The sequence below is a fragment of the Sus scrofa genome, chromosome 11, assembly GCF_000003025.6.
Source record: "Sus scrofa isolate TJ Tabasco breed Duroc chromosome 11, Sscrofa11.1, whole genome shotgun sequence".
Taxonomy (NCBI): domain Eukaryota; kingdom Metazoa; phylum Chordata; class Mammalia; order Artiodactyla; family Suidae; genus Sus; species Sus scrofa.
Genome location: NC_010453.5, coordinates 21,681,080 through 21,708,923, shown reverse-complemented (window position 1 = coordinate 21,708,923; position 27,844 = coordinate 21,681,080). Strand labels below are relative to the sequence as shown.

Here is a 27,844-nt window from a genome sequence, read left to right as displayed (position 1 = left end):
CACATGCATGGAAAAAAATCCCACGCGAACCCCTTTAGTCTGGAAAACACGCCTCATCACACGTAGGCGGCCTGTGCCACGGAACTCCTGGCTTGCGTGGGCCTGCCTCTGCCACTCCATCCTCCCTCATGGGGTTTCTGGCTCCTAATTTCATTGAACCACATTTGAGCTGCAGTGTTTAGCAGGCACGGGTGGGGGCAGGGGAGCGAGATGCTGGGGGAATCCAATTTACCGCTGCCGTGACTACAGATGTGGGAGGAATGTGTGCGTCTGTGATGGATCAAGCTCATGAAGGCTGCATTTAAATTATTAATGATGGCGGGAGATGCCGTTCAGTGCTCCATCCCCAGCATCCCAGGGCCAGGGGCCTTTGGGCTCAATTGGGTAGAAGATGAAGATTCTCAGTGCAATCTCGCCGAACTGTCTCTTGAGTCTCTCCTAGTTGTGGCCACAGAAATTCCTGCCACGGGTGGTCTGGGCTTGTTCTGAACCAGGGCTGCCTCTGACTGCTCGCTGAGATGGAGTCGGGGGTGGGTCCCAGTCCCGCTCCCCCCAAGGACCCAGTCCGTAATCTGGAAGGGAAATGGCTTGTGACCCCTCGGGAAATAGGGGCTGTGGTCATGAAAAACAAGAACAGGAAGACTAAGGGAGGGACGGGAAGGCTGATGAAGCTACTGGTCTTAGCATTTCGCTGATGCCCTTCCTCTGAGGGGGGCCTGGGGGGAGGGAAGGGGGTCAGAGGGTTAGGATGGCACAGGCAGCATCATGCCTCGTCAGCCTGATGGACAACACTCCAGCCTCTGTATCCCACCTCCATGGAATATTCGCGAGGCGCCGTCTCCCCAGCCCTCAGGGGCCCGGCCCCGCTGTGGATGCGGGATGGGGGGTCCCTTACCCGTCTTGTTCCCATAGACCCACTCCGTCTGCGTGCTCTGGTCCTGCCAGGTCAGAAACGCTCCCTGGTGCTTTCCGGAGGACGTGGACGGCATCGTGTCATTGAGAGGAGGCTTGCTGCTGGCAGGTGCGGGGGTGGAAGGAGGGACAGCAAAGCAGGTGGTTACCCGAGGGATGCCAGCAGAGAGGGAGCCGGTGGGGGGGGCAGGTTAGGAGCCAGAGCTGTGGCCTGAGCCCCTGCAGATGTCCGCTCGTCCCAGGTGGCGGCCGTCACAAGGACTGGCTTGTGGGTCAGGGAAAACAGGCCTGCATGCTATCCCAGGTGCCAACCACTGTCCACTTGGAGTGAAAAGATGTGGCGCTGCCTTTGAAGGCCAGTGGGCTGGCTTCCATAATGGACAGTCTAACCTTCCAGAACCTTCTCTGTCGCTGCTGGCCCACGACCCTGCTCATAGCGGTTGCCCTTCCTGCTTCACAGCTGCCTCAGGCAGAACAAGTTAAAAGCAGCTTGACAAGAAACACCAAGGTCCACCCCTCTTGTGTGCCCACTGCACACACCACCATCTTCGAGAAAGGTTTTCACAGCGTCTGATGACAGGACATTGGGTGAGGCACAGGCTCTCCTGTCTGGGAGCTCAGGATCAAACAGGAAAACCCAAAACCCCAACCTACACCGTGTCCTTCCTCGGGAATCTCTGACTTAAAAAAAATTTTTTTTTAAATTACAATATAGTTGATTTATAATATTTATAATATTGTTCCAATTCCTGCTGTATAGTGACCCAGCCATATATATATATATATGTTCTTTTTCTATATATACATATATATACACACTCTTCTGCCATGGTCTATCCCAAGAGACTGGTTGTAGTTCCCTATGCTGTACAGTAGGACCTCATTGCTTATCCATTCTAAATGGAATAGTTTACTTCTACCAACCTCAAACTCTTTTTTTTTTTCTTTTTTTGTCTTTTTAGGGCTGCACCCGCTGCATATGGAGGTTCCCAGGCTAGGGGTTGAATCAGAGCTGCAACTGCCGGCCTACACCACAGTCACAGCAACACCAGACCCGAGCTGCATCTGCGACCTACACCACAGCTCACAGCAATGCCGGATCCTTAGCCCACTGAGCGAGGCCAGGAATCAAACCTGCAACCTCGTGGTTCCTAGTTGGGTTCATTTCCGCTGCGCCGCAATGGGAATTCCAATGCCAAACTCTTTTAACCGGGACGGGAAACTGTAGTTCAGAGGAATGAGAGGGTCTTTTGGCCCTGAAGTCAATCTCGTGTAAACTGGTCCAACCGGCAAAGACAGGAGTAAGGGAAACCGCCCAGCCTGTAAGTGGCCAGTGACTGGTGGGTAGAGAGAATGTGGACTTGGTTTAGGGTGATCCGAGCTGAAATCTTGACTCCTGCACTAGAGTGGAGTAACTTTGGGTGAGCTGCTTAACTTCTCTGTGCCTTGGTTTCCGTGGCCTTCTTTTTTTTTTTTTTTTTTTTTTTTTTGCTTTGTAGGTCTGCACCTGTGGCATATGGAGGATTTCAGGCTAGGGGTCGAATGGAAGCTACAACTGCCAGCCTACACCACAGCCACAGCCACACGGAATCAGAGTCTCCTCTTTGACCTACACCACAGCTCACAGCAAGGCTGGATCCTTAACCCACTGAGCGAGGCCAGGGATCGAACCCAAGTCCTTATGGCTCCTAGTTGGATTTGTTTCTGCTGCGCCACAATAGGAACTCCTTCCACGCCTTCTTGAGAATCCTCTCCTTGCCCCAGTTCCTCACCAGTGAGGACAAAGTGACAGTGGGCACTGTTGGCTGCTGCATGAGACAGATGGGTTCCCCGACACAGGGACAGGGGCGGGAGGGGTACGGTCAGAAGCTGGGGGCGAAGAGTTGAGGAAGAGAGGACAGGGTGGCTCGTTCTCGCCCAGAGGCACCATCTGCAAGCTGTTCTCTCTGCAGCATCTGTGGGACTTAACGGGCAGGTTTGTGCCCCCTCCGAGGGCCGGGGGCGGGCTGGGTCTGTGCCGGCCTGCAGGTGGGGGCAGAGCGGCTGAGTTCTCAGAAGCACCCCTGGAAAGGGGTCCAGGGTCAAGATGCTCGGGTCTAAGATCAAGTGACCGCAGGGGTCAAGACCAGTGGAGAAGGATGAGCTCAGTAGGCACGTGTCAACTCTCACCCCTGCTCCGGGCCCCAAGGCCACATCTGGAGAGTGCCCTGGGCTTGGTTTCTTTATCCTTCTGGTGGGCTAAGGCCTGACCTGTCTCACCCACCAGGAGCCCATGGGACCCAGAGAGAGCATGCAGCTCCCCTGCGAATGGGCTGAGAGAAGTCAAAGCTGCCAGCCAAGTCAGGGCTTGTGCCCGCGGTCACAGCGAGCTGCGGGGCGGTTTCCACCTTCACGCCTTCTTGCCCAGCACCCTCCCTGCCAGGCCTTCCCCGTGCTGGGACACCGTAGGGCCTTCTAAGGCAACTGCTGTGGCCTCAGCATCCAGGAAACAGGACCGGGGTTCTGGTCTACCTGTCTACCCGTCTGCAGAGAGGGGCCTTCCCATTGATAAGGGACCCATGGGCTGCTTGACGGGAATCTGCTGCCCCCGCCGCCTTAGCAAACAGACATGATGAGTGGAACACTTCTTGTTTGAAGGAGTTCGTGGAGGGTTCGAATTCTCAGCAACCTTGGGTGAGGAAAATCCAGGGCTTCTCTGAGCGGCCCAAGGCCCAGACCTGAACTCTGGGGAAGCAAGCGAATTGCGGGGGACAGACATGGGTAAAGCCTTGGCAGCCCACAGGGCCCCGGGAATAGGAACCACACTCCGCTGAAACATGGATAAAAGATTGGACGGAGTCAGCCTTGGATTCCACCCTTAACGTGAGCTTGGAACAAAGCTGATCAGAAATCACAATCCTTGTTTGACACGTGCTAAGTTTTCCGCGTGGTGGCGCTCGAGGAGCAGAATGAAGAATCATCACCATCTTCCTGTAGCCACTGCTGCTGTGCACCCCAGGAGTTATTTAATCCTCACCACAGCCCCCGGGGGCGCTGAAACGCTCACTGTTCCCATTTTGAAGGTGGGAAGACAGAGGCAGAGGGTTAAGAGGCTGCCTTGTGGCACACAGCTGGCTGGCTGGAGCAGCTGAGATTCCAGCCCAGGCAGCCTGGCTCTAGGGTCCCCGTTCTCCGTCACAACCTACCAGGGGGGTCACTGCAGCGTCAGGTCCCTTCAATGCCACGTTGCTTGCTTCTCTGGGAGTGTCAGGAGCTGAATGAGGGGAGCCTGGGGAGCATTCCCTCTGGCGATTGCCTTAGTGAGGGTGGTCCTAGCAGGTGCATGTTGCCGAGCCTCCGGAAGTGGGAAGCATGGCAGGGAGAGGTGGGGCAGGGCCCCCTCGGAGCTCCTGTGCCCTCGGGTTATAGCCCTCGTCTTCCCTGTGCAGCAGAGCTGGGGTTTCATTCCTGCTTCTCACTGTGACTAAATGGCTGTGCGCTTTCTTTGTATACAGTGTCAACCCACTTCACCGGGGACCCCCTTCCATCCTTTGGGGCAGATGTAGGACACGAGGACCGGAAATCTGAGGTCTTGTTTCCCCTGCCCGCCATGGGTTCCTAGAGAGCTGAGCATCCAGAGGCTTCTGTCCACAGCTGTGGCCCTGACTGTCCATCCCCGTGGCAGGAGTCTCACGAATACTCGCTGCGTGGTCCTTTAGAGCTGAGAAGGATGCTGGCGCAGGGAGCACGGCACCTTCCTTAGGGACGTTCATTCACCTCTTCTCCACCAGCACCACCCAGGGCCCTCGGCCACCTGTTCCCAGGTCAACCTTCTCTCCCGACTCAGCTGGCCCCTGCCCTTGCCTCTCTGTGGTTCTGAGCACCCAGGGATCTGATCCTGGGTCTCGTCACTCAGCCTGTGTGTGGCTGAATGGCAGAGGGGAGCAGTCCTGGGAGGTCCATTGTGTGTGACTTCTAGGAGACCCCCACCCGAACCCCTCCTCCCTCCGGGGACCTGCACCCCACCCTCACCCCCACTCCCCATCTTTGGGACTTCAGAGGCTCCTGAAGCATCATCCCTAAAATTGAATTTCTATCTAATTTATAAAAATAAAAAAAAATGTTACCTTGCTTTAAGATTAGGCAGGATATGCGATGAATAAGCCTTGAATTCTATTGGGAAAAAAGAACAGAAAGGCAAGGTCGGGAAAAAAAGAAAGACTCTCTCTTTCTATTAAAAAACTCTGTTCGTGGGAGTTCCTGTTGTGGCACAGCGGAAACGAATCTGACTAGGAACCATGAGGTTGCGGGTCCGATCCCTGGCCTTGCTCAGTGGGTTAAGGATCCAGCATTGCCGTGAGCTGTGGTGTGGGTCGCAGACGTGGCTCGGATCTGGTGTGGCTGTGGCTCTGGCGTAGGTTGGCAGCAACAGCTCTGATTAGACGCCTAGCCTGGGAACTTCCATGTGCCACAGGTGCGGCCCCAAAAAGGACAAAAATTAAAAAAAAAAATCTGTTAAGTATGTGATGCTGGGATTGGGGTGGAGAGGCCCTGATTTACAGAATTTTTCTATTTTTACATTTCTTTAGTGTTGTCTCTTTCTTCAGAAGTTATGAGATTGAAATGGTATAAAATTAGAACTCAAGATAATTTTCAGAAATCATGGATTTGGGACATTCCAGCTTGTTCATCCTTCAGGTGATCACAGTGGCCTCCCTTTGTCACAGGGTGAATGATACTGTACAGGAGAGGCTGCTGGGGTTCAGAGCGCGTAAATGTTTTAAACATTATTTTTAATTTTAAAGACTCTGTGTGTCATTTAATGAATCTGACTGTTGGCCTTGAATGCTATGCCATCAAGAATTTCACGTACAGTTGGGATAAAATAGAGCATCAGTTCTAGTAATGATGAATGGCAGAATGGCACCGTGGAAGGAAAAAAGACATGAGAGTCAGAAAATTTGAAACTTAAATGTTCAACATGTATCCATGGAATTCCCATCATGGCTCAGTGGTAATGAACCCAACTAGAATCCATGAGGATGTGGGTTCCATCCCTGACCTCGCTGAGTGGGTTAAGGATCTGGCGTTGCCGTGAGCTGTGGTGTAGGTTGCAGACTTGGCTTGGATCCCACGTTTCTGTGGCTGTGGTGTAGGCCAGCAGCTGTAGCTCTGATTGGACCCCTAGCTTGGGAACTTCCATATGCTGCAGGTGCAGCCCTAAAAAGCAAAAACAAAAACACAAACAAAAAACCATGCAGCCTGTATCCATAGTGTACCCATGAGGCAGAATATTATTGAGGAATATTACTTGGCTATTAAAATGATGTCTACAAAAATTAGGCTTCATGGGCAAATACTGGTGTTACAATCCCAAGTTAGAAAAGTAAAACACAAACTTGAGTGTACAGCATGTTTAAAATGATCAAAACAAAACAGGGACCACCACCACCAGAGATGCACAAGACGAGGGCAGGAGGGACAGAACAAAAATTGCCCAGATGTGAATCAGCTTCATTTACATTTGGTTATAGGTCGGATGTCGTAGGTTGGGTAGTATTTTTCTGCTTTTCAAATTTCCCATCAAAAAAATGAACACAAGTAGATTTTGTTTCTTTTTATGTCACTCTTCTCAAACTCAAAATATGCATGTAATTTATTAAAAAGCAGAAACAAAGGACAAAAGGAGGAAGGAAAGGATTACAAAAAAAAGAAGTAACTAGAAGAGAAAGAGGAGAATGCTCGAGAGCATGTCCTGGCTCCTCTAATTATTTTCCATGAACTTGGAGAAGTCACGTGCTCTCTCGCAGACTCCAGACCCATTTGTGGGGGGCGGGGGGTAGTGTAAAGAGGGGCTGAAGAATGAAAGGAGGCAGATTATGGACCATGAAGTATAAATCCTATGCCACGGAACTGTGTTTCTGACTTTCAGGGCAAGACACGCGCAGAAAGCGATGATGCTTTTTCAGGAGCAGAGTGGAGGCTGGGGTAACTGGTCTTGGGGTTCAGCATCACCCCCAGTAATGGCTGATTCACGGCACCCTGATCAGGAAGCTCGGTTACAATCTGTGAACTTCTGCTCGACAAGTTGCCTGGCTCTCCTATCCCTGTCTTATGAGTCTATCTCAAACTTTTCTTTTTAAACATACAGAATCGCTAGGTTTCCTGTTTGGAAATGGTTCTTAGAACACCAGCTCCCAACTGGAAATGATAACCAAATTATAGCATTCCAGCCAAAAAGCATTTAGAGCTAGCAAGGGTGAAGAACATCAAACCCAGCAGATTATGTGTGTCAAAATATCACTGAGGGAGTTCCCACTGTGGCTCAGCTGGTTAAGAACCTGACATAGTGTCCCTGAGGATGTAGGTTTGATCCCTGGCCTTGCTCAGTGGGTTAAGGATCCAGCATTGCTGCAACCTGTGGTGTAGGTCACAGATGCAGTTCCACTTTCCCCGTGTGCAAAAATAACCAAACAGGAAACAGGTGGTTTCCTGTTCTATGACAGCATGACAGAAATGCGGATCGCATTTCTTCCTTCTAGAGCTTTCTTGCACCTTGTGAGGTCAGAAGAGCATTTTTACACCTGACAATGGTACCGTGTGGGAGGGCTTTCAGAGCCTTTTGGTTATTTTTGCACATGGGGAAAGTGGAACTTGCAGAAGGTAAGTGACATGCCCAAGGTCAAAGGCCCAACCTTGGGCTGGATCTTCTGACTGGTGCCATAGGATTTGCACCCATGTTTCCCCCAAATAATTTGGAGCCGGTTCAGATCCAGGGAGCCCCATGTGGCTATTCATTATTCAGTGACAGTTGATGCTGCATTTATATTCAAGTTGTCTATCTAATTTTATTTATTTATTTTTGTCTTTTTAGAGCCACACCCGCTGCATATGGAGGTTCCCAGGCTAGGGGTCAAATCAGAGCTACAGCTGCCCGCTTACGCCACAGCCATAGCAACGCCAGATCCGAGCCACATTTGCGACCTACACCACAGCTCATGGGAATGCCAGATCCTTAACTCATTGAGCGAGGCCCGAGATCGAACCTGCAACCTCATAGTTCCTAGTTGGATTCGTTAACTGCTGAGCCACATCGACGGGAACTCTATCTAATTTTATTTCCTCACAAACCATGGTGAAAATCATCCCTTTATCGAAGAGAGGGGGTTGGGGTTAGTCTGACTTTATCCTGATTGGTCCAGGGCAGTGGTGGTGGTGGTGGTGGGGGAAATAGCTGAAATTGACATGTCTGCAGAGTAGTTGGGGGGAGGCATGGACTCCTCCCACACCCTGCTTCACTGCATGTTGTCTTTTGGTTCTGTCCATTTCACAAAGGAGCGAAATATGGCCAGGGGGATGTTATCGAGCCTTTGCAGGTCAATGGTAAGGGAATAATAAAATATAATAATAATGATAATAGCTAGTACTTACATAAGCTTCTAATGCTTTATGCCTGACATAGCTCATAATGCTTTAGATCATTTAACCCCTTTAGTCCTTACAAACATCCTATAAGTTGGGATTCCTGTACCTTCTAATTTACAGCTAAGAAAACTAAGATACAGAGAAGTTAATGGACTTGCCCAATCTCGGGCAACTAGTAAGTGGGAGAGAGCTGGCACCCATACCTATGCAGTCCAGCTCCTGAGAGAGGAAGAAAAAAGTGCTCTTTGGGACAGGTTCCTGTCTGCCATCAAATAGACAAATAAATGGCGCCTATGCGCCTCCCTCCTTTCCAGTGGATCATGGCACTCTTTCCTGCTGAGCCCAAATGGGGTGTCAGAATCCTTCTCATTATGGTGCTTCACCACTAACCTCTAATCATTAATCCATCAGCAGGAGAGATGGAAGCCCATTTGTCATCGCTTGGGCTAATTTTATAGGCACTGATTAATTGAGAAGACTGGTTTTAAAAATAAATGGAGGTAGCACCTCCTTGCCTGCCTGCTTGCATCTCTCATAAGCATCCTATCTTAATAAATCTATTTCTTGCCTATCGAAAAAAAAAAATCTGGATGGGGAGTTCTCTCGTGGCACATTGGATTGAAGTGTCCAGTGCTGTCACTGCAGTGGCTTGGGTCACCTGATTTGATCCCTGGCCCAGGAACTTTCACAGGCAGCAGGTGCAGCTTAAAAAATAAATGTGGGTGTGTGCACATATGTGTGCATGTATGTGTGTGTGTGTGTGCGTGCGTATCTGCCTTTGGGAAATGAATGAAATTGAACTTGATTCAATTTGCATTTACTGAGCATCTGTTATGAGTCAGGAAAGCACTCTTGTTAGGCTCTGAGGTTCAAAACAAGAGATAAATAAGTTATATCTTAAAGGTCCTGGGAGGACATTCTACCTAAAAGAAATCTTGATGTAAATTCTTTTGAAAATTTAAGATCCTCTTATAAATCCTGTCTTAACTTAATCTCTTTTGTGCAGTCTGGCTTGGTACCCTGGGTTTTCGTAGACCCAGACATGCTTCCCTGTGTCTTAAAGGGCATTTTAGTATTCCCCTACAGTTTTTGCAGTGCCTCTCCAATTTTTTCTAGCAGGGCATTTATTTTCAAAGCTTTTGCTTTATACACAGTTCTATTCACTTGACAGCATTGTATTTGTCCTACTCTAGTGGGTAATATATTTGCGAAGGTTTGACGAAGAGCAGGGACATGTTAAGAATGCTTGATTCATACTGTGCAAAAGAAATGGCTTGGATGCTATCTCTCAGTATTAGAATTACACTTGGTACTTGAACAGCAGGAACATAATGATTCTGAGAAGGAGCTGAATGGTAGAGGCACACAGAAAAGAGAATTTCCCAGCCATAGAGGATCTTCCTCTCCAATGGACTAACTCCTTTTGGGAGGGTGGTAGGAATGGAGGGTGACCCATCTAATTCGCAGGAGAGGAGGCGAACATAAAACACCCGCCTGGCTGCAGAAATCACCTGGCTTTTAGGATGTAGGTTGGGTGCAGTCAGATTGGGTTTTAAAAATTCAAGCCACCCGCGATGCTTGCAGTCGGTAACAGAATGGGATCCAGAAAGCTAGTGTAGCTCTGTTTCTAGGTCCACGTGAAGATGATGCAGAGGACCTGGAGGTTTAACTTTCTGTTCCTGGTTGGTTATGGCCATGCCATTGTCACATCAAGGGAAGATACCGTGTGGGCTGATATGAATAAATGCACGTCTGCCATGTGGAGCAACAGCCCAAGGAGAATTGTCGCCAAAGAATAAAACTCAGCTTAAGGAAAAGCTGCCAACTGCAGGAAGAATATTGGAAAGATGTCAGCCCCAGGATGAGAGAAATCACTGCAAAGTTAAATACACACCGGCAGGGGAAGATGATGCCTTCCAGGGGCTGAATGGGCCCCTTGGGAAGTATAGGAGTCTCTGTTGACATAGCAACAGATTGTGGGAATGTATTCTAGGACATAATTAGAGGTCATTCATAAAATTGAGCTATAAGGATGTTTATCAAAGTGCTGTTTTAAAAAGTAGCCAAAAGGAGTTCCCATCGTGGCGCAGCAGAAACGAATCTGACTAGGAACTATGAGGTTGCGGGTTCGATCCTTGGCCTCACTCAGTGGGTTAAGGATCCAGTGTTGCCGTGAGCTGTGGTGCAGGCTGCAGACGAGGCTTAGATCCCGCATTGCTGTGGCTGTGGCATAGGCCGGCGGCTGCAGCTCCGACTCAACCCCTAGCCTGGGAACCTCCATATGTCCTCCTTTTTAGGGTGTGGCCCTAAAAAGCAGAGAAAAAAAAAATACCCAAAAATCAGAAGCAATAAATGGTAGATAATAGGAAATCATGGAGTTCCCTGGTGTTGTGGCAGGGTAAGGATCTGGCTTTGTCACTGCTGTGGCTCAGGTTGTTGCTATGGTATGGGTTTGATCCCTGGCCAGGGAATGTCCACATGCCATGGGCGAGGCCGAAAAAATACAGGAAACTGGTTGAAAATATTACGGTTTGAAAATACAGTATAATGTGATGCAATAATTAAAATGATTTTTTTTTATGGCCACACTGCATATGGAAGTTTCTGGTCCAGGGATTGAGTCCAAGCCACAGCTGAGACCTATGCTGCAGCTGTGGCAACAGCCAATCCTTAACCCACTGCCCTGGGCCAGGGATCGAACCCAAACCTCCACAGTGACCGGAGCCACTGCAGTCAGATTCACAGCCAACTGAGTCACAGGGAGAACTGTAGAAAATTTAATAGCATGAAATGATATTCATGTAAGTGTGTAATATTTCTGTATAACTGTAGTATAAAAATATAGAAATAAATATACCTTGCAGAGCAGGTTACAAGTGCTATGGAGAGTCTGGTGAGGACATAATCAAAGTGTGAAAGTGACAGTCGTCTCTAAGTGGTGGCAGGAGGGGTGCTTTCTTCTTTTTTTTTTTTCCAGGGCTGCACCTGCAGCATATGGAAGTTCCCAGGCTAGAGGTCGAATCGGAGCTGTAGCTCCGGCCTACACCACAGCCACAGCAACGCCAGATCCAAGCCGCGTCTGCCACCTGCACCACAGCTCACGGCAATGCCGGATCCTTAACCCACTGAGCGCGGTCAGGGATCTGAACCCACAACCTCATGGTTCCTAGTTGGATTCGTTAACCACTGAGCCGCGATAGAAACTCCTTGCTTTCTTTGTTTTACTGTATACAGTTTCTCAAGCATCCACCATAAATGGGTATGTATGACTTGTGCAACAAGGAAGGGGGAAGATACATGCTAGGGGTTATTTTTTGTCTTGTTTTGTCTTTCATGAATGGGTGCTTCCCATTCCTTGGGGCTCCCTGTCTGCTCTTCGGGCTCAGCTCTAGGGCTCAGCTATAGAAGTCGCGAGCAGAAGCTGTTCAGAAATGATGAATGAGTCGGCGCTGTGGGTGGGGTTGGTGATTGGCACCTAGACTCTCTCTCAAGGCCCTTCTTTTTCCCCGGGCATCGCGGTGAACTAGACCTGCCATCTAGGCACCGTCCTGCTCCAGCACTCACCCTCTGGCAGATACCTTTCATACAGAACCTCTTCCCCTTCCAGAAACTTTTCCTTCTGCAGATACTGCTGGGCCTTCAGATATGCTTGTTCATACAGGCACTCCTTTCCTTTGAGATAAATTTCCTCCTCTTCCAGGTACAGGTCTTCCTCCGGAGACTCGTCCTTTTCAGGAGATAAAGATTCGCCCATTGAACTCTCTTCATCTCCTTCAGTAGCTCCCTCCTCCTCGGAAGATAAGGACGGGGTGGGATGGGTGAAAGTTGAGGACGGGTGAGGAGATGGTGTCCCCAAGGGTTGAAGGCTTTCAGCAGACATGCTGGGGGACACGTAGCAGGTGGAACCCTTCCACAGCGGCCAAAGTCACTGCTTCATCCTCCTGGCTACCAAGAGAGGAATAAAATCCCATTAGTCAGTAATCGCCGACTGCCTATTGCTCATTTCATCAGTGGTCTCTGGGGGGCCCTTTGTGCAGATCGGTGCAGGGCGCTCCTGAATAAGCTCGTGAAAAGGAGTCAGGGGTTCTATCCTCCTGGAGCTGGTTGGAGAGACCATACCTGAAGGCTGGGCTTTTATTTATTTATTTTTATCGATCGATTGATTGTTTTCTTTTCAAGGCTGCTCCCGAGGCATAGGGAAGTTCCCAGGCCAGGGGTTGAATTGGAGCTGCAGCCACTGGCCTATGCCACAGCCACAGCCACACTGGATCTGAGCTGCATCTGCGATCTACACTGAAGCTCACGGTAACGCCAAATCCTTAACCCACTGAGTGAGGCCAAGGATCGAACCGGAGTCCTCATGGATCCTAGTTGAGTTCATTAACCAGTGAGCCACGACGGGAACTCCTGACCACTATTTCTAATTATGGTTTTGTTTCCATGTTTACTCATTCAGTCTTTCTTTTCCACTAGACCGTGTCTCAGTGACAGTGACCTTATGTGACTCTATCTCCAGTGCTTGGACTGGTGCATAATACATGTCCCCAAAGTTAATGATCAGTGACTGAATGAAGGACCAAGAAGAGAGGTCTCTAGAGCAGGGCATCCCAAAGTTTTAAAAATGATGATACTTATTCTGCACAGTGGGACAAGCTGCTCCTTGTGGAGACAACTGGCCCAGCATCCTCCTGTTTGGTCTGAGGACCTCAGAGATATAAATACCTGCCTTTTTCTAGATCCCTGACTGAGAAGCTCTCTGTTCTGGGGAACCAGCCAGATGAGATTATGAGGATCACTCTCTAGTGTACGTGCAACATGACGCCTGAGTGAGGGGTGTGATGTGCAAAGACATTCCTCTTTTTTTTTTGGTCTTTTCAGGGCCACACCTGCGGCATATGGAGGTTCCCAGGCTAGGGGTCCAATTGGAGCTACAGCTGCCGGCCTACACCACAGCCACAGCAACGCAAGATCTGAGCCTCGTCTGCGACCCACACCACAGCTCACAGCAACGCAGGATCCTTAACCCACTGAGTGAGGCCAGGGATCGAACCCACACCCTCATGGTTTCTAGTCAGATTCATTTCTGCTGCGCTGAGACGGGAACTCCAAGATATTCGTAATGAGGCAGGCTGGGTCCAGGGACCTGGGACCCTTTATTGCATTGTTTGCACCTGGACAAATGTCTCCTCGAGCGATTAGAACAAAGAAACTATAAGGGACTAAAAGTAACTACACCCAGGCACAGTTGGGGAAATTATGAACAGGAGGATACAAAAAGGCCAAAACCCAACTGCCACTTCTGAGGTGCTGGAGCCAAAGCAGGTACCACACGTGATCCCTGCACACAGCACCCCCAAGGGGGTGGGCAGACCACCTGAGCCCGCCCTCCAGCCCAACCCACTGGTCTGCCCCTACCCTCACCCCATTTAAGGGACCAGCTGGCCCCTTGGGGAATGAACAAGGACACCTGTTACTAGTTCTGCTCCCTCCTGCTGCATCAAGAGTCCCGGTAAAGCCTTGCCTGAAATTCTCCCCTGGCCTCTTATCAATTTCTAGTGATGAAAGAGTCTGAGGACCTGGGCTGGTATCAATAATGGGCCCTATTTGTCCTCCTGCAGGGTGGCTAGAGCGTTTGGATGAGTGGATCCCCATAGGATTAGTCTGGGGCGGGGTGGTGAACATAGAGGTGGCCTGCCTAGACCTCTTTTCTTTCTTTTTCGAAAATTTTTTATTATAGTTGATTTATAATGCTCTGTCAGTTTCTGCTGTACAGCAAAGTGACCCAGTTATACATATATATATATATATATATATATATACACATACATTCTTTTTCTCATAATATCTTCCATCATGTTCCATAGCAAGTGACCAGATATAGCTACCTGTCCTACATAGCAGGACCTCATTGCTTATCCACTCCAAATGCAATAGTTTGCATCTAGTAACCCCAAACTCCCAGTCCATCCCACTCCCTCTCCCTCTCTCTTGGCAACCACAAGTCTGTTCTCTATGTCCATGAGTTTGTTTCTGTTCTGTAGATAGGTTCATTTGTATCATATTTTAGATTCCACATATGAGTGATATCATATGGTATTTGTCTTTCTCTTTCTGATTTACTTCACTTAGTACGAGAATCTCTGGTTCCATCCATGTTGCTGCAAATGGAATTATTTCATTCTTTTTTATGGCTCCATTGTGTATGTCTACCACATCCTCTTAATCCATTCATCTGTCAATGGACATTTAGGTTGTTTCCATGTCTTGGCTATTGGGAATAGTGCTGCACTGAACATAGGGGTGCATGTATCTTTTTCAAGAAAAGTTTTGACTGGATATATGCCCAAGAGTAGGATTGCTGGGTCATATGGTAGTTCTATGTATAGTTTTCTGAGGTACCTACTTACTGTTTTCCATAGTGGTTGTACCAATTTACATTTCCACAGTAGTGCAGGAGGGTTCCCTTTTCTCCACACCCTCTCTGGCATTTGTTATTTGTGGACTTATTAATGATGGCCATTCTGACTGGTGCGAGGTAGTACCTCACAGCAGTTTCAATTTGCATTTCTCTAATAACCAGTGACGTTGAGTGTTTTTTCATGTGCTTGTTGGCCATCTGTATGTCATCTTTGGAGAAATGTCTCTTCAGGTCTTTTGCCCATTTTTCCATTGTTGGGTTGTTGGCTTTTTTTGCTGTTGAGTTGTATAAGTTGCTTGTATGTTTTGGAGATTAAGCTCTTGTCAGTTGCATCATTTGAAACTTTTTTCTCCCATTCTGTAAGTTATCTTTTTTTATGGTTTATTTTGTTGTGAAAAAGCTCATCAGTTTGATTAGTTCCCATTGGTTGATTTTTGCTTTTATTTCTGTTGCTTTGGGTGACTGACCTGAGAAAACATTTATAAGGTTGATATCAGAGAATGTTTTGCCCATGTTCTCTTCTAGGAGTTTGATGGTGTCTTGTCTTACATGCAAGTCTTTAAGCCATTTTGAGTTTATTTTTGTGCATAGTGTGAAGGGCGTGTTCCAGTCTCATTGATTTATATGCACCTATGCCGTATTCCCAGCACCACTTGCTGAAGAGACTGTCTTTTCCCCATTTTATATTCCTGCCTCCTTTGTTGAAGATTAGTTAACTGAAGTTGTCTGGGTTTATTTCTGGGTTCTCTATTCTGTTCCATTGGTCTGTAAGACGAGACTTCTTTTCCAAGAAGGACTTGCTGCCCAGCTGTAGGAGTCTGGTTAACAGCCAGCCCCCAGCTCCTTCAGGCCTGACCCAGGGAGCCTCCTTCCAGAAGCCATGCCCTTTTTTGGGCTCCTGCATCTGGTGACAAAGCAAGGTAGGGGATATAAAAGTCCCGAGGAGCCCAGAGGGGACACCTCTGAGAGGGTGTATTTGCCCCCGAGTCCTCCTCCAGGTGGGTTGTGCTGTCTCCCTCAGCCTGTGCTACATCCTTGCCTCTCCTTTCTCAGGGGTTGGTCCCCAAGAAACATCTTGCATCAATAGGTTGCCTCTCGATGGTTTGCATCATAGAGTCTATTTCCAGAGAACCCAGCCGTGACAGGCAGCTTCACAAAATGTCAATCTGGAAAAGAATTGATGGCGAGATGGGGGAAAGAGAAGGGGAAGGGCCTCGTAGATAGCTTGATAGTTTATTTTTATTTTATTTTTTTTTGTCTTTTTAGGGCTGCGCCCAAGGCATATGGAGTTTCCCAAGCTGGGGGTCAAATCGGAGCTGTAGCCGTGGGCCTATGCCACAGCCATAGCAACAACGCAGGATCCGAGCCGCACAGCGCATGGCAATGCTGGATCCTTAACCCACTGAATGAGGCCAGGGATTGAACCTGTGTCCTCATGGATGCTAGTCCGATTTGTTTCCGCTGAGCCGCAACAGACACTCCAGCTTGATAGTTTAGAGAGTGGGACGGTAGGGAGAAACCAGACCTGCCAGGACGGGGAAAGCTGCCCTGGCAGAGGGATGACAAGGCAGTCAAAGCAGAGGCAGAGCCAGGGGGTAGAGGGCTTAAAAACCCATCTTTGAGCATCATGTGTTGGGTGGTGATGAGGAAGGCGATATGATACAGCGGACTCCAGAGCTAGAGATGCTTGTGGCCACTCAGCAGGCAGGAAATAGAGCCTGGCTCGGCCTGCAGTTGACTTGCTCTTTCTCCATCACACATCCTCTCATGTAGAATATCGCAAGTGCTTTTTGGAGGAGTGCAGATCATAGAGGAGATGAAAGTGGAGGATGTTGCTTTGGAGGCAAAGGGTGAGCCGTGGGAAAGTTTTGGGGCTCATATCTGCATCAATGATAGCCTCTTCTGGTTTTTTCTTTTTTAATTTTTTTGAAGTATAGTTGATTTACAATGTTGTGCTAATTTCTGATGTATAGCAAAGTGACTCAGTGATACATATATGTTTTTCCTATTCTTTTTCATTATCATTTATCACAGGATTTTTTTTTTTTTTTTTTTTTTTTGTCTTTTTGAGGGCTACGCCCACGCCATATGGAGGTTCCCAGGCTAGGAGTCTAATCTGAGCTGTAGCCCCTGGCCTACGCCACAGCCACAGCAACACCAGATCCGAGCCGCGTCTGCGACCTATACCACAGCTCATGGCAACACTGGATCCTTAACCCACTGAGCGAGGCCAGGGATCGAACCCGCAACCTCATGGTTCCTAGTTGGATTTGTTTCTGCTGTGCCACAACGGGAACTCCTCACGGGATATTGGATATAGTTCTCTGTGCTATGTGGTAGGACCTTGTTGTTTGTCCATCCTATATATGCTGCTTTGCATATGTTAATCCCAAATCCCAATCAATCCCCCCCACAAACACAAGTCTGTTCTCTACATCTGTGAGTCTGTTTTGTTTCATAGATATGTTGATTAGTGTCGTATTTTAGATTCCACATATAAATGATATTGTATGCTATTTGTCTTTCTTTTTCTGACATACTTTGCTTAGTATGATAATCTCTAGGTCCATTCATGTTGCTGCAAATGCATTATTTCATTCTTTTTAATGGCCGAGTGACATTCCAACACACACACAACCCACCCACCCCTACACACCACATCTTCCTCTGTCAATGGGCATTTAGGATGCTTCCATGTCTTGGCTGTTGTAAGCAGTGCTACTGTGAACATAGGGGTGCATGTATCTTTTCAAATTATAGTTTTGTCTGGGTATATGCCCAGGAGTAGGATTGTTGGGTCATGTGGCAATGCTATATTTAGTTTTTGAGGACCCTCCTGTACTGTGTTCCATGGTGAGCCTCTTCTGTTTTAAAGGAGCGTCTCCAGCCTTACCTTAATTTAAAACCAAAAGACATCACCTTTCATAGCTGTCTACTTGTAAACCCCACTTGCTCCTGATGCCTGTAAGCCAGAGGAGAAAGGAAGGGGAGGGGCATGGTGAGAGCCAGTGAAGAGGCGGTCTGTCCAGCCGTGCCCTGGGAGCTGCGAAGGAGCACACGCAGGCAGCAGCCACTCCATCAAAGGCATGCTTGCACTTCGGAGATCCCTGCCTTTCGTATTTTTTAGCTGCTTAAGATAAAAGATCAAAATCAGCCAGTCCCCTGGACAGCCCAGAATGCATCTATCAATGGCACGCTGTCACTCAGGGTTAAGAGTCTTTTCTATTTTCTCATCAGGCATTGTAAAAAGGCTCCAGGCAGCTGCACTCTGATTCCAAAGATCAGAAAGGAAACTGCATTCTAGATACTGTCTCTTTAATTCTCCCAGAAACTTATGAGAAAAGCTGTCAGGCAGAAATAATTGGAAATGGCAACTTTGTACCCAGTGTCTGAGGCAAATGTCTTGGTTTTGACTTGTGACTCAGATCTTGACTCATTTTGACCCTGGTATCTGACAGATTGCAGGTTAATTTCTTTGGTCACAACAGGAAACATCAACTTCATAACAGCTGATTATGATCAGCCAATTATAGCTCCTTTATCCCTAGACTAGCCTCACAAAACGGCTGCCTCAATCAAAGCAGGCTGCCAGATCTATTTTATGTATTTATTTAGATAATCATTTATTTGAAATGATTTTTTAGAAAAAGAAATTAGAGTGAGTGTTTGGAACTGGCAGAATTCATGAAAAAGTCAAGCCTTCTGGCCTTTCTTGGAGACAGGATCCTGAGGCCCTTGGGCCGCCTTCCTCAGGTGGGAGCGATGATGCTGAGTGGAGGCCCCCTCCTCAGAATGGGATCGCTCTCTCCATTTCTGCCTCTGTCCACACCACTGCCTGGACCCCGCTTAATTCCTGGGCAGCCTTATCATCGCACGTGTCCTGTGGTTTTCTCATGGGAAAGCCACAGTTCCCTTGCTCTATCAGAGAACAGAGCCTCGTCTCTGTCGGAAGCGGGAAGATAAAAGATACCACGAGAGTTCTGCTCTTTCTCAGGCGTGGTCTCCTCGTGCCTGGACTTGATCTTTCTGGCCCCTCTGTGGAGGTGGGGCCTTCGATGGAGGCTGTTTGGTGGCGGCCTCTACTGCGTTTGCGCAGCTCCCACTGCACTCCAGCACCCAACGCGGTCTTAGGCACGTGATAGGCACACAGTGACACCTGCTGAATGGACAGGCAGATCAGCGACGAAAAGCACTAATGATGTGCTGGGTGCCTTTGTCACATACTTAACTGACGTCGTGCTTGTTTAGTGACCAGGGGTAACACTTTACGCCAGAGGTCCAGGGGCTCAGTCTTGTAGATTTCTCTGCGTGGCCCCGCCCACACCGGGCTGTGAGCAGTAGCCGGCAAAGTTCCGTAGATTGAGCCTTTCTAAGGATCCCATTTGTCATTCCGAGGGGGCGAGGCCGGGATCCCTGCAATATTCTTACTTGAAATAAAGAGGAAAACACAAGTAACATTTAAAACAGACACAAAACTGAATGCTCCCTTTCTGAGCGGATGATTTGATGGCTAGAGAAGAGGAAGACGTAACAGCCTCCACTTTCCGGGTAAATGGCTTAGGAAGGGCTCCGTGTTCTGGTTGTGGTTTTTAGGCAAAGGGGCCAGCAGGGTCTCTCCTGTTTCCATGATCCGAGGAGGCTGCCCCTCCTGAGTTGTTCTTCTTGCCTCTCACGGGGGCCATGGCCCGACTGACGTGCTGAAAGCCTTCACGCTTTGGAAACCAAATGCCGGCAAGGGGACTTGCAGGCGGGCAGGAAACCAGCTGTGCCGTAAGGACGGGGCTCTGTCCATCTCCAGTGGCCCGATGTGCTGGCCCTAGCGGAGAGCGGGGAAGCTCAAGGCCTGATCTGTTGGCTTGGCCGGCACAGCTCTCCTTCCCTCTCGCCCCCTCCTCTGCCCTCAGGGGGAGCAACCCGGGGACCTCATTTGATCCCTGGTCTCTCAACACCAAAGGGCGCTTCTTTGTCACCACCATCCTCTGCTTGCACATTCTCGAAAGAAAGGAAGGCTCTGGCTCTTTCCTGACAGGGAGGGCAGGTGACGGCCCTACTCCAGCGATCCCCAGTGCCCTCTGGCCCCTCGTCAGGGTCTCTCAAAGGACCTGGGTTCCAGCGCGGCCTCCCGCCCCGGCTCCTCATCCCTAGTCCTGTCTGCAGGGACCCTTCCAGGTCCTGCCCTGACCACTTCCCTGTCCTCCAGCAGGGGGCGCAGGTTGGTGATTTGGCCAAGTCCCCCGTCAATCCTCCAACACTGCTTCGGAGGCCACCACTCTAGACAATCAGCAGAGGTGAGGTCGGTGTGAGAAGGGAAACGGGGAAGTGAGCAGGCATGAGAAATGACCCTGAGAAAGAGCAGAACACATGGTGATTGTGATCGGGGCTTGGTTTCCTGCAGTTTTGTCTCAGCTTGGCCACTTACAAGCTGCGTGATTTTGAGTGAGGTTCTTACCTCTCCCATGACTTCATTTCCTCATCTGTGAAATGGGGAGAGCAGTAGTACAGACCTCCTGTGCGTATTCATTAAGTGAGGCAATGTGTATATATGCATACGCAGAGCCAGGCCCAAACATGAGCTGTGCTGTTCCTATTGCACACTTATTCCTAACCAGCTCTGAAGAGGTGTGTGTGTGTGTGTGTGTGTGTGTGTGTGAATGTGTGAGTGTGTGTCCTTCTGATGTCTCAATCCATTCATGGTATGGGGAGAGAAAAAAATCCTGCTCCCTGTACTGAGGGCAGCCTAGGTGGGAGGTTTAGATACTTAGGCTGACCTGTCCATCAGTCCACCCCCTGGTGGCTGGGCCTCGGGGAGGTGCTGGCCCACGGGGAGTGCCAGAGGTGGGTGAGCTGTATCCTCAGGAGGCCAGATCCCACCTTGGGAAGGCTGCTTGGCCAAGAGAATTCTATGGTGATATTCTATTTGCTGAGACAGAATCTCTCTCACACTGGGTTGGTCTGTTTTTTGGCCTCAGCCCTGATTTACTTTTCTTTCTTTTCTTTTCTTTTTTTCTTCTTTCTTTTCTTTTCTATTCTTTTCTTTTTGGCTTTTTTAAGCCAACACCTGAAGCATGTGGAAGTTCCCAGGCTAGGGGTCCCAGTGGAGTTGCAGCCGCCAGCCTACATCACAGCTACAGCAACGTGGGATCCGAGTCGCTTCTGCGACCTACACCACAGCTCACAGTAATGCCAGATCCTTAAGCCACTTAGCGAGGCCAGGGTTCAAACCCATGTCCTCATGGATATTAGTTGGGTTCGTTACCACTGAGCCACAGTGGGAACTCCCTCAGCCCTGATTTCAGCAAGCTGTTACCTATTATTGTAAGAGAGCCTGGACGAGGCTGCTCAGTTTCCGTCCGCGGTGGCTGAGAAGTCCTCCTGTGGAATCAGAGCCTCCCTCCCTTTGACTCCCCTTCATCGGTCCTTTTCAGCCCTGGGGGAACCTCAGGAGGAGCTCTCATCCTCCTTCATTTGCAGCTGCTTAAGGGGTTGATCTGAGAGTGATCCCAGGACTCCAGGCTCCGCTCGCCACCTGCCTCCTCAGCCTCTCCCCTCGGACGTCTAACAGGCATCTCAGACTTGCTGTGCCCAACATGAAATCCTTCTCTTCCTCCCCGGGGCCCCTCCGCTGATGGCCAAGCCCTTGGACTCCGGCGACCCTTCTCTGAATGTCTCACTTTCCATCAGTCCACCAGCCCATCAGCGCCCCGCCTCCACCGCGACTCCCCGCTTCTGACCCTCTCCGCACCCCTTCACTTCCTACCTTGGTTTGCGCCGCCACCACCTCTCGCCTGGGCCACCGCAGTGGCCTCCTCACACGTCTCTCCTGCACATGGTACCCAGCTTTCAAAATGTCCAATCACGTCGCCTCACTCCCCCTTGAAATCCCGCGAGAAGTCCCATCTCTGGGAAAAGACAAGACCTCTTTAGCGCCGGCTTCTTCATCAGCCCCCATCACCTCTCCCTCCCTCCCTCCTGGTCTCAGTGCTGTCCCTCACATGCCAGGCATGTCCCACCTGAGGCCTTTGCTCTGCCTGTCCCGTGGGCTTGCCCTCAGGTATCTGCCTGGCTCAGTCCCTCACCGCCTTCCACCACCACTTCAGTGAGACCTGCTTGTCCCCACTATCCTATTTACTGTCACCTGCCCAACCATGGCATTCCCATCTCCCCTAACCTGGTTTTATTTCTGAGCGTATACTTTTTTTTTTTTTTTTAGGGCTGCACCTGCAACATGTGGAGGGTCCCAGTCAGGAGTCAAATTGGAGCTGCGGCTGCCAGCCTACACCACAGCCACAGCTACATGGGATCCTACCCGCGTCTGCGACCTACACCACAGCTCACGGCAGCACCAGATCCTTAACCCACTGAGCCAGGCCAGGGATCGAACCTGCGTCCTCATGGATACTAGTCAGATTCGTTTCCGCTGAGCCATGACAGGAACTCCAGCAAGTATCACTTTCTAACATACTTACTGCTTTATTCATTTCTTATGCGTACCGTCTGTTTCCTGTCACTAGAATGTAAGTTCCCCGAGGGCAGGGAATCTTTGTATTATTCACTGATTAACCCAAGTGCGCACCCTGGCAGAGCACCGAGCAGGTAATGATGCATATTTACTGCATGGCCGCGTGAACCACAGTCCCTGTCTTTTGCAGCTCCTTCGACCATTCAGTAGATGGTGTGGCTTCTGGGCCCTTCTCACCCGCTTGGCTGCCCTCTGGTGTTCTCTAGGGGTCAAGGACTCCCTAACATGCATGGCCTAGAACAGAGCCCAGAGCCGCAAGCCTGGCCCCAGCCTGCAGGCATCTCCCTGCACTGTGGGCCTGAGAACACTTAGCTCTGAGCATCCGCTCCAAAAGGCCAAGTGCTTCCTTTCCCCTCTGACAGGCACTTCACATTTTTTCCACCTCGTCCCGATTAGTTTTTATTGGACTGCCAGCCATTGCCCATTAACTGTGTCCTCAGCCAAAGGGTAGATGCAAAAGTCAAACCTGAGCCCGGAGGCCAAGGCCCTGAGGCCCCTCCCTCTCTGCTCTGTGAGACCTTCCCTCTCAGCTCCCTGAGGCCCCGCCCCCTTGGCTCTCAGAGTCCCGCCCCCTGGACTCACGAGGCCCCGCCCCCTCTGCTGGCTGAGACCCCTCCTTCTCGACCCTTTGAAGCCTCGCCCCCTCAACTTTCTGTGGCCCCGGCTCTTTGGCTCCCTGAGCCTTCCACCTCCCTCAGCGTTTACCTGCTTCTCTAAGAGGTAGAAAGAGAGGTCCGGTCACATGTGACCTGCCCTCCCGGAATCCTGCCACCTCTCCCAGGGGCTCCCGACCATCACAACGTCCCGGAATCCTGCTTGGCATTGATAACCAACTCACTGGGCTGTAAGTTTCCACATCTACCTCCTCGTCCCCCTTTTTTTAAATCAGGAAAATGTTCTCCTGTTTCCAGACTTGGGGTTACTTCTCTCAGTCTTCGCGTGTGTCAGCGATGTGAATAATACGTTGAGTTGTAAAACAATGCAATGTGCCCTATTGAGTGTATTCCTCACAGCTGCTTTGTGCACCAAATCCTATTCTCTCCATTTTACAGATGACAACACTAAGGTTCCGAGAAATCAAAAGACTTGGTAAAATCAGACAATTAGTAAGTGGACTTGGGTCGAGGTCGGCCACCCCCAAGAACAATCTTTTATCCCCACACCGTTCACCGTGTGGGCTGAGAGGCTGGCATTCTTTGGAGGGGGCACATAGGGCGTCAGCTTTGGTTCTCACAGCCTCTTCCTCCTGTTCTCCATGACGAAGGAAGGAGGCTGAGAAAAGGGAGGGAGGCTGAGAAAAAGTTGGGTTTCTGCCTTTACTAAGCACTGACTGTATACCTGGGACAAATATTTTACTTTTTAAAAAAATTTTAAGATTAACAAAAAAAATCTGGTAAAGTATTATTGTTCCATTTTTCAAGGAAGAAAACCAGGGCTCATAGAAAGGGGGGTAACTGGCCTTAGGCCACAGCTACAAGCACCATTTTTGGGATTCAGACCAGGTCTGTCCAGTTCAAAGTCATGACCTCTCTGTAACAGAGGGACGAGCAAGACATGTCATCTGTCTGGTCTTTGCAACTCAAGTTCTTAGCCATTCCTTTAAATATTTCCAGAACAAAGAGACTGCTTAAAGAACAAAGAAATTGGAATTCACGTCGTGGCTCAGTGGAGGCAAATCTGACTAGTATCCATGAGGACATAGGTTCCACCCCTGCCCTCGCTCAGTGGGTTAAGGATCCGGCGTTGCCACGAGACGTGGTGTAGGTCGAAGACGTGGCTCAGATCCTGCATTCTGTGGCTGTGGTGTAGGCCGGCGGCTACAGCTCCAATTATACCCCTAGCCTGGGAGCCTCCATATGCCGCAGGTGGTGGCTCTAAAAAGACAAAAATAAATCATATTTAGCATTTCTAACTGCTAAAAGGAAATGCATTCAGATGAAGAGACATTGTTCATTAAAATCTTACTGGACTAATTTTCAAGAGTCATATAGAACAGCTTTGAATTAACCTCTCTCAAACTTCAATATTGTCAATATTGTCTGAACCAAAGCAGGATTATGGGTAACGGTGATAACCAGTGACACACTCATTTTCAGATAGCTCACCTTAGTGTCTCAGTAGGAGTGGCAGGCAGAGACACCTGTGTTCTCAACACGTACACGCACACGTGGGCAGCAGGTGGCAGGAGAAATAGCACTGTCTTGGCTGAGCCCCAGACTGAGGACGTGATTCTGAACACGTTCCCTGCTCCTCGCACACGTGTCTAGGCTTCTTTTTCTCATTCGTAATATTAATTGACCCGGACGAGATCTAGGGTCTTCCCTGCTTTATGTTTCTAAAGACCTCATGCCGTATTCAGAACCCTTGGGGCCAGTGCGTTGAATTCAGGCTTTTTTCTGATTTAGACTGGCCTTATGGTGAATATATCAGAGATATATACAGGCCTAGAGGGGTCGGAGAGAAGCACCCTGAAGGGAATCTTATTCATATATCTGCAGCAAAACGCATGGATGTTCTTGATGAGCGGGATAAAGAGAAACTTTAAATAGCCCCACATCGGGTTAGGCTGGACTTAGCCTTCAACTCGGTTCTAGCAGGTTGGTTTTATGTCCAGGTGAGTTGGCCACAAACCGTCAGTTTTTAGAGCTGTCTCAAATACAGATTTTTGTGCTAAAGGATTTTAAGCCTATGTCTACATTTCTTCACAGGATGCCCTGTGGGTGGTCACATCTGGTATTTATCTGATGTCCTGCTCTGATGGCACACATAGTGCATTTAAAATAAAATTCATGGAGTTCCCGTTGCAGCTCAGGAAAATGCATCGGCCTAGTATCCATGGGGACGCAGATTTGATCCCTAGCCTTGGAGCTGTATACCACAGCCACAGCAATGCCGGATCCTTAACCCACGGAGCGAGGCCAGGGATCGAACCCGCAACCTTATGGTTCCTAGTCAGATTCATTAACCACTGCGCCAGGACGGGAACGCCAGCAAGGACTGTTTATTATCATGACTGTGCCTCCCTCACGACCCAGTGGATGCAGCAGCAGTGACCACCGGTTACGCTCATGGGCTGTACTTACAATGTCAAGGGGCTAAATGAGTCCAAGCCAAGAGATTCTTCAACAGTAACAGCTGAAAAAAAAAAAAAAAAAAAAAAAGCTTTCTGATTAGTTCTTATTTACCCAGAGAATTAGCCAGAGAACACTTCATTTCCTTTTTCCCCCTGTTTTTTTGGCCACGCACAAGGCATGTGGACGTTCCTCAGGCCAGGGAGCGAATCTGTGACACAGCAGGGACCTGAGGCACTGCAGTGATAATGCTAGATCCCTAACCTGCTGCGCCACAAAGACACTTCCTAATTTCTTAAGGATACTGGATAATGAATAATAATTTTTCCTATGCTAAGATTAAATGGAATTTGCCTTTATAGTACGTTTCTGTGGAAGTTCCTGGGCTATGGGTCACCTTGGAGCTGCAGCTGCCAGCCCAGGCCACAGCCACAGCAATGCTGGATCCAAGCTGCATCTGTGACCTACACCACAGGTTGCAGCAATGCTGGATCCTTAACCCACTGAGCGAGGCCAGGGATCGAACCTGAATCCTCCTGGGCACTATGTCAGGTTCTTAACATGCTGAGCCACAGTGGGAACTCCTGTAGTCTGTTTCTTAATCTTTCTTGATCAGCAGCACTCCTTGTATGTCCACTGGGGAAATCCAACCCAAGCAGCCCTCACTTCCAGTGCCTCCTCTGCCATTCCCCACCCTTCCCATCACTAAATGGTCTGGCCATCCTGAGCCCCAAGACTCCCTAGGCACAGCAGAGAACTCACAGCGATGCCACAGTGGATTTAAAATTTTTGAAGAAAACGGCCACACTCAACACTTGTTAGATACTGCATGAACTACTCATTTAGATGACACTGCCTTCCTGTCAATGACGGTGTATTTTGCAAAGCTGGATTTTTGGCGATTGTTAAGAAGTGGGTACCATGCAAAAATCAGCGTGGAACGGGAAATCGGTGGCCGTGTGTAGTCTGATTCCAAGCCTGAAGTTGTGCCATGCCCAGAGGGCACACGCTTTCCATTAGTAGGTCACCAAGGGTATTTAAGAAGGAAGTAAAAGCATTGTTTTTTCTTTCGGTTTTTGTGTATTAAGTTGTGACATGAATATATGAAATAAGGATGCAACACAAGTATTTATTATTTGCATATAAATGAACTCATAAACGAAAACCATTGCGGATTTCTTTTGGCTTAAGGGGCACCATGAAAAATGCACTAAGATACCGAGGGTGCCGTGAACTGGGAAATTTTTGGGACACTTCAGTATCATTCATGCAGTTACTCAGATGTAGAAATTTGGCGTCATCCTTGATTCCTCCCTCTTGCATCCTCCCAAGGCTGCTAATCAATCAGTTAAGTCCTCTCCATGCTGTCTTCAAAAAAGGAATCCATTCTTCTTTCCATCACCACTGTGATGTTGCTTGTCTAATTCATCATCTTCTACAACAGCCTCCCTGCTTTGGCTCTTGCTTTCCAATAACCCATTGTTCAGAGGTGATCTTTTTAGCACATGAATTAGATCAGGTGTTAATGACCTTGCTTAAAACCCTCCAGTGGTTTCCACTTCACTTTGAAAGCCGCCAACGTGTTGGCCCCTGCTTCCTTTCTGGTCCTTCCTGGAATCCCACTGCTCCCCTTGGCCGCCTCTTCCTGCCTCAGGGCTCTTCTGTTAATCCTTCCTGTTGCCTGGAAAGTTCTTCCTCTGGATCTTGAGCTGTCTGGCTCCTGTCCTCAAGTGTCAGCTCAAATGTCACCTCCCTGAGTCCTGAGGTCCTTCCTGAGCAACTGATCTAAAAAATATCCCTGGAGTTCCCGTCATGGCTCAGTGGAAACGAATCTGACTAGCATCCATGAGGATGCAGGTTCGATCCCTGGCCTCACTCAGTGAGTTAAGGATCCAGCATTGCTGTGAGCTGCGGTGTAGGCCACAGATGTGCCTTGGATCCCGAGCTGCTGTGGCTGGGCTGTAGGTCACAGATGCAGCTCTGATCTGGTGTTGCTGTGGCTGTGGCGCAGCAGCTACAGCTCTGATTCAACCCCTAGCCTGGGAACCTCCATTTGCTGTGGGTGTGGCCCTAAAAAGACAAAAAAAAAACAAAAGTAATAATAAAATAGCCCTTACTCCACCCTCACGCACAGTCACTGTGGGTCTCATTGTGTTGTTTTATTTTCTTCCTAACATTTGTATCCTGTTCATTGATCTGTATATCTGAGAATAGGAAGTTTGCTCTCTGGTTTGCCATGTAGTCCCGCCATCTAGAACAATGCCTGGCACATAATAGGAGCTCATAAGTGTGTGTTGAAATAAAAAAATGCGCAGGTATTTCCTAAAGTTGGGATCACTCACTGACGGCTCCTGATGGAGAAGATCCAGAAGCGTGTTGGGAGGGAGGAAGTCGTAACTTCATTTGACTGATACATATGTATGTATATGTATACATATGGATATATATGTACATAAAATATGCATTTATATAGAAAATACATTGCACAAACTAGGTAATCTAATCAAGGGTTTCCTATAT

General features: G+C 49.0%; 2 protein-coding genes across 2 annotated transcripts in view; one reads left to right on the top strand and one right to left on the bottom strand.

The window, feature by feature from the left end:
* The window catches only part of SPERT (spermatid associated), a 107,499-nt gene that overhangs the window by 10,894 nt on the left and 68,761 nt on the right, over nt 1–27,844 (top strand). The window lies entirely within an intron of this gene.
* Nucleotides 1–27,844, bottom strand: part of ERICH6B (glutamate rich 6B) — an 80,470-nt gene that overhangs the window by 46,024 nt on the left and 6,602 nt on the right. Inside the window, 5 exon segments of the mRNA XM_021065392.1 lie at nt 896–1,093; nt 2,685–2,781; nt 11,846–12,261; nt 21,492–21,633; nt 25,337–25,388. Coding sequence (XP_020921051.1) covers nt 896–1,093; nt 2,685–2,781; nt 11,846–12,196 — 646 coding nt within the window. The 5' untranslated portion in view covers nt 12,197–12,261; nt 21,492–21,633; nt 25,337–25,388.